This window comes from Carassius gibelio, chromosome A7 (genome assembly GCF_023724105.1).
Source record: "Carassius gibelio isolate Cgi1373 ecotype wild population from Czech Republic chromosome A7, carGib1.2-hapl.c, whole genome shotgun sequence".
Lineage (NCBI taxonomy): Eukaryota > Metazoa > Chordata > Actinopteri > Cypriniformes > Cyprinidae > Carassius > Carassius gibelio.
The window spans coordinates 38,827,124-38,839,198 of NC_068377.1; the positions used below are offsets into that span (position 1 = coordinate 38,827,124).

General features: G+C 41.9%; 1 protein-coding gene across 1 annotated transcript; it reads right to left on the bottom strand.

The window, feature by feature from the left end:
- Positions 1-4,578: 4,578 nt before the first annotated feature.
- Positions 4,579-6,453, bottom strand: LOC128017816 (uncharacterized). Its single transcript, XM_052603393.1, has 2 exons — positions 5,823-6,453; positions 4,579-5,001 (listed from the first exon to the last, which is right to left on the bottom strand). The coding sequence occupies exons 1-2, from the start codon at positions 6,378-6,380 to the stop codon at positions 4,876-4,878; spliced, it is 684 nt and encodes a 227-aa protein (XP_052459353.1). The 5' UTR covers positions 6,381-6,453; the 3' UTR covers positions 4,579-4,875.
- Positions 6,454-12,075: the final 5,622 nt, after the last annotated feature.

The following is a 12,075-nucleotide window of genomic DNA, read 5'->3' on the forward strand; positions in this document are numbered from 1 at the left end:
GCCGTACAGGGGCAAAAACTACATGTAAATAAAAAAAAAATACAGATAGAGATAGAAAATACTGGGACATATTTGTCTCCTTAATGTATTCCAGAAATGGGCTCCATTGAAGACAAGTTCTGGCTTCTGTTTCTCTGTGAATTATTGGTATAGCTTTGACAGTTAATGCATTTATTAGTGCATATGTTAAATAAAACATCTCTTTATAAGCCACTGGCATGACTGGATTCTGTTTCTCATATGAGAATACATAAATCATAATCCCTAAAAGTATTATTTCATTCTTTATGTATAAAGCATTTTAAAAATAAATAAATAAATAAATATTATGACATTTAATGTCATAAAGATAAAATACTTTAAAATGAGCTCAAGTTTGTTCTGATGAGTGGGTGTGTAAACGTTTTGTATGCAGATGACACACACCAGAGCATTTAAAAACAGGCTCCTGTCAGAGTGTCATGAATATGCGGAAATTATGCCTTTGGAAACACTTTGGAATGTAAAGAGGAAATAGGACAAAGAAGATCACTTAACATTGAGTCATACTACAGAAATGCAGTATCGTTTCTAGGTATTTTTAAGCATTGATTTACTAGCGACATTTTTGTTTCCTGTTAAAAAAAAATATATATATATATATATTTACTTTTTTTCTAAATCCACTGATACTTTCAGCATGGCAGGTCATGCAAAATAAAATAAAAAAACTCCACATTAAACACTTTCAAGATTAAATAAATCATTACCTGATATAATCTCTGCCATATTTGCTGTTGGCGGTGACGTCGAAGGAATAGAAACTGGTTAAGGATATAGGCCTATTTTTATATTTAATGTTGCATTTCCCCTTTCAGTTCATGTATGGCTTTAACATTATTTACATAGGCTATCATTAATATATTACCATATATTTAGCAAATACTGTAAAGGCCTGATAATTATGCCAATAAAGGTTTGACTTTATGATTGTATTTACGGCCGTGTGTGACGACAAATGAGCGTGCTGTGTTTTCACTTACAAATGATACACAATAACAGAGACAGTTTATAAGAGACATGTCACTTCCTCAATCCTCAATCCAACTATATAAGGAAAACCCGTAACGGCAAAGATGGCGGTTGTGTGCACATGTCCCGCCCCTCCCGCTGGAAAGCCAATCATCTGCTTTTAACAGTCAAGCCGGGAAACATTTAAGCCTATCGTCTGGTTCCACTGACGTATGCGCACAGCTGAGGAACCCTTGCGCATGCGTAGTAAAAGTATAACCTGTGGGGAAAAAGTCGTTTTAAACCTTATTTTGGGGCAAAGTCATCAATTTTTTTCAGCGATTTTTATCATATTTCACTGCTGTTTCTATACATGCTGTTTTTATGTCCCGGTGACCAGTGAAAGTGGAGTTCTGACTCTCTGCCCATTCATTTAGATAGGAGCTGGTCTGGTTATTCTGAAATAGCTGGCCGGAGGCGTTGCCAAGATAGCGGCGGTGGCGGTAAGTTAACAATTTTTTTATTTGTCCTTAAGGCTCTTCATATCTGGGTTGATCCTCAGTCTAAAGCTTCATGGAGAGTAATTGAATCTGACAAGGTTAAACCACATAGACTCCAAGATATATTATTTGCTGGCACAGGAAATAAAAAATGATAAATATAAATTTGGCCCAGTTGTGGCCAGTTCTATGAGGATCTGGAAAAAGGTGGAACGCCTGATGGGAGGATCTTTCAAATTTTGTAACAACACACCCTTATGGCACAACTTACATTTTTGTATGTGGAAATCAGCCATTAGTCCAGCCCTCTTGGTCTACATTGGGCATAAACACATGCGGTGACATGATAACCAACAAACTATAAAATAAGTTTTGTTTACCAGCTTCATCATATTTTGACCTTATTTCAGTTACGCTCTGGTCTATGGAGTTTCCTGGGCATCCCCCATTTCCTCTCATCCTATGTGGGAAAGGATCACACCATCCTCTGGTCGGCCATGATCACACTGCAAAGCCTCTTTCTATTAGACATACGTGGATTTCTGAATTAACAGTTTTTGATTGATTGGTCGACTAAGAGAGTGTGGTATAATCTAATCTTAACTTATAAAAACTTGCCTCAACGCTTTATCCATTTGGGCGTGACTTTCGATTGCAGCATGAAATTTGATACACAGATTAGCAATGTAGTAAAAATGAGCTTCTTCCAACTTCGTCTGCTTAGTAAAGTTAAGCCTTTTCTTACAAGGCACGATTTGGAAAGAGCTTTACATGCCTTTTTTAGTTCAAGGCTTGATTATTGCAATGCTCTTTATGTCGGTCTGAGTCAAACATCTCTTTCCCGTCTGCAACTTGTACAAAATGCTGCTGCTCACTTTTTAACCAGTACTCCTAGAAGAGCACACATTACTCCGGTTTTAGCTACTCTCCACTGGCTTCCAGTGCGTTTTAGGAATGATTTTAAGATTTTATTGTTTGTTTTTAAAGCTCTATGTGGGCTAGCCCCTGAGTACCTGTCTGAGCTTTTAACTCTGGGTGGACAAAATCGTTGCTTGCAGTTCTACTGATCAATGCACTTTACAGGTCCCTAAGTCGAATCATAAACAGTGGGGTGATAGGGCCTTTGTTGTTGCTGGCCCTAAGCTTTGGAACAAGCTCCCCCCTGACATGCGCACTGAAACAGACGTTGTACTCTTTAAAACCAAACTGAAAACTTATTTGTTTAAATTGGCATTTAATACGCAGTAGCGGTGTAACATTGTAACATTGTATTTTCTCTACTTCTATTCGAATATTGAGTTCAAATGATGTGTTATTTGTATCTGATGTGAAGCACTTTGGACAACTTGTGGCTGCTGTAAAGGGCTATAGAAATAAAGTTTGATTGATTGATTGATTGATCCATAGAGCATACATAACTCATTACAAGAGGTTTAAAATGAATCTGCAATTAACCTATAACTGCTATATGTGTAAAGCTGTATCATCAGGTCCACGTTTTGGGAGTGTCCAATTGTCGTCAACCTAAGGCCTATGGCTTTTTCCTAGAAATTGATTACACATCTTATCCAGTTTTATGTCTTCTCAATGATGATTCTTTCTCCTGTATAAGTTCATTAAAGAAAGGAATGCTGTTTTCTGGTTTTACAGCTGCAAAGAAGACAATAATACAAATCTGGTTTACTCCGCACATGTCTGCAAAAACATTTTGGATTTACAGCTCCCTTAAAATAGTGACTTGTGAATAAACAACAGCACAAATGAACAGAGCTAAACCTAGTCAAATCGATGCATGGCAATGTTTTTTCTACCAAAATTTTGGATTATATAAAGGAAGCACTATAAAAAAGGTTTTGTTTTCTCTCTCTCTTCTTCCAGATTGTAAAAATATTGATTTGTCTGTTGCTCCCCCTTCCCTGTTTTATTTGTTTTTATTTGGTTTTTACATTAGTCTCTGCACGAACAAATAATGACTTAAACATAACATTCTCACTTAACAATTAGCCATAATAGATCAAATAATTATATTGCTCCAGATTCTCAAAACAGACACAACCTAGATGCAAAAAAAAATAATATAAATAAATAAATAAAAAAATAAAATAAAATAATTTATTATAAAATAATAAATAAAAATAAATAATAATAATAATAATGATAACTTAAAACATTTTGACATTCTTAGGCTACTTAACGTTTAGTTAAAATCCAATGAATAATTCACATTTCAACCGATCTCCAATTAGAAAACTGAGCTTAATCACAAGAAATTTATATAAAGCATATCGAAAACTTCTATAAGAAATATAATGCACACACACACACACACACACACACTCTTGTCACGGTTTTACGCTGCCTGAAGGAATACGGAGTCGAGGATAAACAGAATAAGGCTTTTAATATATCCAACACAGGGGATATCCAACATGGAGCGCAGAGGTAGACACACGTAAGTAGCAAGTGAGGAGACCCGACAAAACAGAACTGAAAGGACAAGGCTTATGTACAGAGGATAATGGGGAAACACAGGTGGATGGAATCACTAAATTAACACACATGAGGAAGAGAATAGACACACCTGGGAACTAATCAAACCAAAACACGGAAAGACAGAAACTGGGTCACGGGCAAAAACACACTAAATGAGTCCAGGTGTGACAGTACTCCCCCCTCCCGGTAGGTGCGTCCTCGCACCGTAGAAACAACCGAGGGAGGCGCGGGTGGGAACTAGGGAGGAGGTTCCGGTGGAGGACGGACTCCCAGGAGGGGGCCAGCAGACAGGGACCACGGAGGAAGGAGCCAGGGAGGAGACGACGGAGGGAGGAGCCAGGGAGGAGACAGGAGCAGGAGGAGCCAGATGGTCCACCAGAGACCAGCCAGGACGGAGATCCAAGGTGGAGTCGACGGCGGGAGGAGCCATGGTGAAGGAAGGGTCGACGACACCAGGGGGCCGACAGGCGGAGACTGCACCGGTGGGTGAGGAGCCCAAGATGGAGCAGCACAGCCGCAGAGCCAGGGTGACGACGAGGATCCGGAGGGCCTAGGTGGAGCTGAAGGCTCAGGCGACCAAGGTGGAGGTGGGGTCCTGGCAGACCGCTGTGGAGCCGGAGTGACCGAGGATGGAGGTGGAACCGGAGGGAAGGAGGAGCCTGACAGAGCCGGAGGGATGGAGTGACGAGGTGGAACCAGAGGAGTGGAGTCCCGAGGCGGCGGATGGTCGACGACTGACCAAGGTGGAGCCGGAGGGACGAGGGAGCCCGGTGGAGCAGGTGGGATGACAGGCCACGGTGGAGACGAGGGAGCTAAGAGCCAAGGCGGAGCCGCTGGGTCGAAGGACCGAGGAGGAGTCCAGGGCTCGGAGGCTGGAGGCGGAGACAGGGCCTTAACGCGCCAAGGCGGAGCTGGAGACTGGCAGTCCAGCGGCGAACCATCGCGCCCCGATGGCGCGGACTGAGGGTGAGCTGCGGGACTGACTGGCACCAGCAGGGATGGCGAGGAACTGGCTGGTCTAGGAGGAGGAGAGAGGAGAAGGATGGGAGGAAGGACAGGAGGATCAGGACTGGACGGAACCAGCGAAAGAGGAGTAGAGGGACCAGCAGGTTTGGGAGGAGGCGGGAGAGGGAGGCTGGGAGGGAATACAGGAGACACAGAAGATTCAGGGCTGGGTGGAACCAGCGGAGACACAGATGATTCAGGGCTGGGTGGAACCAGCGGAGACACAGATGATTCAGGGCTGGGCGGAACCAGCGGAGACACAGAAAATTCAGAGCTGGGCGGAACCAGCGGAGACACAGAAGATTCAGAGCTGGGCGGAACCAGCGGAGACACAGAAGATTCAGAGCTGGGCGGAACCAGCGGAGACACAGAAGATTCAGAGCTGGGCGGAACCAGCGGAGACACAGAAGATTCAGGGCTGGGCGGAACCAGCGGAGAAACAGGAAACTCAGGGCTGGGCGGAACCAGCGGAGAAACAGGAAACTCAGGGCTGGGCGGAACCAGCGGAGACACAGGAAACTCAGGGCTGGGCGGAACCAGCGGAGAAACAGAAAATTCAGGGCTGGGCGGAACCAGCGGAGAAACAGAAAACTCAGGGCTGGGCGGAACCAGCGGAGAAACAGAAAACTCAGGGCTGGGCGGAACCAGCGGAGAAACAGAAAACTCAGGGCTGGGCGGAACCAGCGGAGAAACAGAAAATTCATGGCTGGATGGAACCAGCGGAAATGGAGCAGAGGAAATGACTGGAGGAGGTAGGAGTGGGAGACTGAGAGGGTATTCAGGGGAATCAGGGCTGGACGGAACCAGCGGGGAAACAGGAAAATTAGGGATTACCTCCATAGACCAGTCCATCAGATCCAGAACTTGCTCCATATGGCTTTCAGAGACTGCAAACAGCTCACCCTCAGTCGCAGGAGTGTGGGCAGGGCTTTCCTCCACGCCCTCGATCTCCACGAGGACTCCCACGATGCACGGTGTTGCCGGCTCACACACCTGGTCAGTCGCGCTCTCGAGTTCCGGCTCCCTGTCGGTGAATGGCTCGGGCTCTGCGGCTGCGGTGGGCTCTGGCTCCGTGTAGCGAGATGGTGGCTGGCTGGTCTCTGGGTCGGGAGTGGGACTGGCGAGATCCTCAATGGGGCAGATGGTGAAAGATGAGCCATTTCTCGCCAGAGTCCACTCCACGAATGCGGCGAAATCCTCCCGAGGACCATCATCGGGCGACAACGCTCTGCACTTGGAGTTCAGGCTGGTGTTGTAGAAGGTGCAGAGCGCGTCGTCCGGGTAGCTGGTGGCATTAGCTAATAGCAGAAACCGTCTGGTGTGGTCCTCGAGAGAGCGTCCTTCCTGCTCCAGCATGAGGAGGAGGAATCCGGGGCTAGAGAGGGGATCCATCAAACACTACAAAACAAAAAGACTGAGAAAAAACGAAAGCAAAACGGAGGGAAAGACGCAGTTTTAAACTTTCTTTTTTAAGGTCGGGTCTTCTGTCACGGTTTTACGCTGCCTGAAGGAATACGGAGTCGAGGATAAACAGAATAAGGCTTTTAATATATCCAACACAGGGGATATCCAACATGGAGCGCAGAGGTAGACACACGTAAGTAGCAAGTGAGGAGACCCGACAAAACAGAACTGAAAGGACAAGGCTTATGTACAGAGGATAATGGGGAAACACAGGTGGATGGAATCACTAAATTAACACACATGAGGAAGAGAATAGACACACCTGGGAACTAATCAAACCAAAACACGGAAAGACAGAAACTGGGTCACGGGCAAAAACACACTAAATGAGTCCAGGTGTGACAACTCTAAAATGAATGAATGGGTGGTCGGTTATTTTTGGGATCGGCGCCTATGATAGTATTTATAATTAGCCTAAATAAAATGAAATATATCTTAAATTCAACCTTTTCCCTTGACAGATCGCTCTGTCAGTCTCTTCTGGCAGCCGTTCCATCCCTACTCCAAGGTAGGACCTGCCTCAGAGACCCTTTCCATATGTAGTACTGCCCTCGGGGCCAGTCCATATCGGTATATCCACGTCACCTCCCTACGGGTAGGATGTGGTCTCCGTAGCGACCTTTTCCTAAAGGCTCGCTTCCCCATTGTCTTGCCAGCTGAAAGAACAAATAGGGAAGATTTGAAGCAATCTTTCTCTGAAGGTTGAAATCCCTTCCATTTACTTTATGTGGGCGGAACAGCAGCATGGCCTTCTCCAGCAGCGATGTACTCACCCTTTGGCCCCTTCGGTACCAAGGTCAGTGAATTTGCGCTGGGGCTTTGGGAAGGTTACGACCTTAAGTGTAGTTTTTGTGGCACGCCAAGGCTTGTCAACAATTGCAGCGCCTCAGGGTTGTGACAAGGTTCAGGTTATGGCATTTTCCATAGGACCCCATTTGTCGGTCGACATAACTCGTAGTGACCGACAGATAGGGAACGTCTCGGTTACGTACGTAACCCTCGTTCCCTGATGGAGGGAACGGAGACGTTATGTCCCCATGCCACAACCTTGAACCATTCGCTGTTGCCGGGACACGTTCTCGGCTCCTCAGCGTAAAACCTAATGAGTGGATGCACCTGTCGCCCTATTTATACCCGTTGGCACGGGGAGTGGCTCAGGTGTGTTAATCCACTTGCCAATTTCATTGGCGTTTTCTCTTAAAATCAGAGATGATTGGCCTCCCAAGTGAGACCCCATTTGTCGGTCGACATAACGTCTCCGTTCCCTCCATCAGGGAACGAGGGTTACGTACGTAACCGAGACGTTCTAATGCCCTAATTTTCACTTTCTTTTCACTTATATTAGATGCTTCAGGGAGGAGCTAATGTTATTCATATAAGTAGTTGTTGCTGTTTTTATGGTCTTTAAACCTGACTCTTTTTTCTGACTGAAAATATTTGAAGAAAACAAGAGCAAATTAAAAGGAAGAAGAAGAAAATATGAAAGGATCACAATGAAAGATAATTTGCATTCATGTAATATCAATAAAACAAAATTCCAGGCAGGCAGTTTTACACACTAAACACACTGAATGAGAGTGTAACATGCCGTACAGGGGCAAAAACTACATGTAAATAAAAAAAAAATACAGATAGAGATAGAAAATACTGGGACATATTTGTCTCCTTAATGTATTCCAGAAATGGGCTCCATTGAAGACAAGTTCTGGCTTCTGTTTCTCTGTGAATTATTGGTATAGCTTTGACAGTTAATGCATTTATTAGTGCATATGTTAAATAAAACATCTCTTTATAAGCCACTGGCATGACTGGATTCTGTTTCTCATATGAGAATACATAAATCATAATCCCTAAAAGTATTATTTCATTCTTTATGTATAAAGCATTTTAAAAATAAATAAATAAATAAATATTATGACATTTAATGTCATAAAGATAAAATACTTTAAAATGAGCTCAAGTTTGTTCTGATGAGTGGGTGTGTAAACGTTTTGTATGCAGATGACACACACCAGAGCATTTAAAAACAGGCTCCTGTCAGAGTGTCATGAATATGCGGAAATTATGCCTTTGGAAACACTTTGGAATGTAAAGAGGAAATAGGACAAAGAAGATCACTTAACATTGAGTCATACTACAGAAATGCAGTATCGTTTCTAGGTATTTTTAAGCATTGATTTACTAGCGACATTTTTGTTTCCTGTTAAAAAAAAAAATATATATATATATATTTACTTTTTTTCTAAATCCACTGATACTTTCAGCATGGCAGGTCATGCAAAATAAAATAAAAAAACTCCACATTAAACACTTTCAAGATTAAATAAATCATTACCTGATATAATCTCTGCCATATTTGCTGTTGGCGGTGACGTCGAAGGAATAGAAACTGGTTAAGGATATAGGCCTATTTTTATATTTAATGTTGCATTTCCCCTTTCAGTTCATGTATGGCTTTAACATTATTTACATAGGCTATCATTAATATATTACCATATATTTAGCAAATACTGTAAAGGCCTGATAATTATGCCAATAAAGGTTTGACTTTATGATTGTATTTACGGCCGTGTGTGACGACAAATGAGCGTGCTGTGTTTTCACTTACAAATGATACACAATAACAGAGACAGTTTATAAGAGACATGTCACTTCCTCAATCCTCAATCCAACTATATAAGGAAAACCCGTAACGGCAAAGATGGCGGTTGTGTGCACATGTCCCGCCCCTCCCGCTGGAAAGCCAATCATCTGCTTTTAACAGTCAAGCCGGGAAACATTTAAGCCTATCGTCTGGTTCCACTGACGTATGCGCACAGCTGAGGAACCCTTGCGCATGCGTAGTAAAAGTATAACCTGTGGGGAAAAAGTCGTTTTAAACCTTATTTTGGGGCAAAGTCATCAATTTTTTTCAGCGATTTTTATCATATTTCACTGCTGTTTCTATACATGCTGTTTTTATGTCCCGGTGACCAGTGAAAGTGGAGTTCTGACTCTCTGCCCATTCATTTAGATAGGAGCTGGTCTGGTTATTCTGAAATAGCTGGCCGGAGGCGTTGCCAAGATAGCGGCGGTGGCGGTAAGTTAACAATTTTTTTATTTGTCCTTAAGGCTCTTCATATCTGGGTTGATCCTCAGTCTAAAGCTTCATGGAGAGTAATTGAATCTGACAAGGTTAAACCACATAGACTCCAAGATATATTATTTGCTGGCACAGGAAATAAAAAATGATAAATATAAATTTGGCCCAGTTGTGGCCAGTTCTATGAGGATCTGGAAAAAGGTGGAACGCCTGATGGGAGGATCTTTCAAATTTTGTAACAACACACCCTTATGGCACAACTTACATTTTTGTATGTGGAAATCAGCCATTAGTCCAGCCCTCTTGGTCTACATTGGGCATAAACACATGCGGTGACATGATAACCAACAAACTATAAAATAAGTTTTGTTTACCAGCTTCATCATATTTTGACCTTATTTCAGTTACGCTCTGGTCTATGGAGTTTCCTGGGCATCCCCCATTTCCTCTCATCCTATGTGGGAAAGGATCACACCATCCTCTGGTCGGCCATGATCACACTGCAAAGCCTCTTTCTATTAGACATACGTGGATTTCTGAATTAACAGTTTTTGATTGATTGGTCGACTAAGAGAGTGTGGTATAATCTAATCTTAACTTATAAAAACTTGCCTCAACGCTTTATCCATTTGGGCGTGACTTTCGATTGCAGCATGAAATTTGATACACAGATTAGCAATGTAGTAAAAATGAGCTTCTTCCAACTTCGTCTGCTTAGTAAAGTTAAGCCTTTTCTTACAAGGCACGATTTGGAAAGAGCTTTACATGCCTTTTTTAGTTCAAGGCTTGATTATTGCAATGCTCTTTATGTCGGTCTGAGTCAAACATCTCTTTCCCGTCTGCAACTTGTACAAAATGCTGCTGCTCACTTTTTAACCAGTACTCCTAGAAGAGCACACATTACTCCGGTTTTAGCTACTCTCCACTGGCTTCCAGTGCGTTTTAGGAATGATTTTAAGATTTTATTGTTTGTTTTTAAAGCTCTATGTGGGCTAGCCCCTGAGTACCTGTCTGAGCTTTTAACTCTGGGTGGACAAAATCGTTGCTTGCAGTTCTACTGATCAATGCACTTTACAGGTCCCTAAGTCGAATCATAAACAGTGGGGTGATAGGGCCTTTGTTGTTGCTGGCCCTAAGCTTTGGAACAAGCTCCCCCCTGACATGCGCACTGAAACAGACGTTGTACTCTTTAAAACCAAACTGAAAACTTATTTGTTTAAATTGGCATTTAATACGCAGTAGCGGTGTAACATTGTAACATTGTATTTTCTCTACTTCTATTCGAATATTGAGTTCAAATGATGTGTTATTTGTATCTGATGTGAAGCACTTTGGACAACTTGTGGCTGCTGTAAAGGGCTATAGAAATAAAGTTTGATTGATTGATTGATTGATCCATAGAGCATACATAACTCATTACAAGAGGTTTAAAATGAATCTGCAATTAACCTATAACTGCTATATGTGTAAAGCTGTATCATCAGGTCCACGTTTTGGGAGTGTCCAATTGTCGTCAACCTAAGGCCTATGGCTTTTTCCTAGAAATTGATTACACATCTTATCCAGTTTTATGTCTTCTCAATGATGATTCTTTCTCCTGTATAAGTTCATTAAAGAAAGGAATGCTGTTTTCTGGTTTTACAGCTGCAAAGAAGACAATAATACAAATCTGGTTTACTCCGCACATGTCTGCAAAAACATTTTGGATTTACAGCTCCCTTAAAATAGTGACTTGTGAATAAACAACAGCACAAATGAACAGAGCTAAACCTAGTCAAATCGATGCATGGCAATGTTTTTTCTACCAAAATTTTGGATTATATAAAGGAAGCACTATAAAAAAGGTTTTGTTTTCTCTCTCTCTTCTTCCAGATTGTAAAAATATTGATTTGTCTGTTGCTCCCCCTTCCCTGTTTTATTTGTTTTTATTTGGTTTTTACATTAGTCTCTGCACGAACAAATAATGACTTAAACATAACATTCTCACTTAACAATTAGCCATAATAGATCAAATAATTATATTGCTCCAGATTCTCAAAACAGACACAACCTAGATGCAAAAAAAAATAATATAAATAAATAAATAAAAAAATAAAATAAAATAATTTATTATAAAATAATAAATAAAAATAAATAATAATAATAATAATGATAACTTAAAACATTTTGACATTCTTAGGCTACTTAACGTTTAGTTAAAATCCAATGAATAATTCACATTTCAACCGATCTCCAATTAGAAAACTGAGCTTAATCACAAGAAATTTATATAAAGCATATCGAAAACTTCTATAAGAAATATAATGCACACACACACACACACACACACACTCTTGTCACGGTTTTACGCTGCCTGAAGGAATACGGAGTCGAGGATAAACAGAATAAGGCTTTTAATATATCCAACACAGGGGATATCCAACATGGAGCGCAGAGGTAGACACACGTAAGTAGCAAGTGAGGAGACCCGACAAAACAGAACTGAAAGGACAAGGCTTATGTACAGAGGATAATGGGGAAACACAGGTGGATGGAATCACT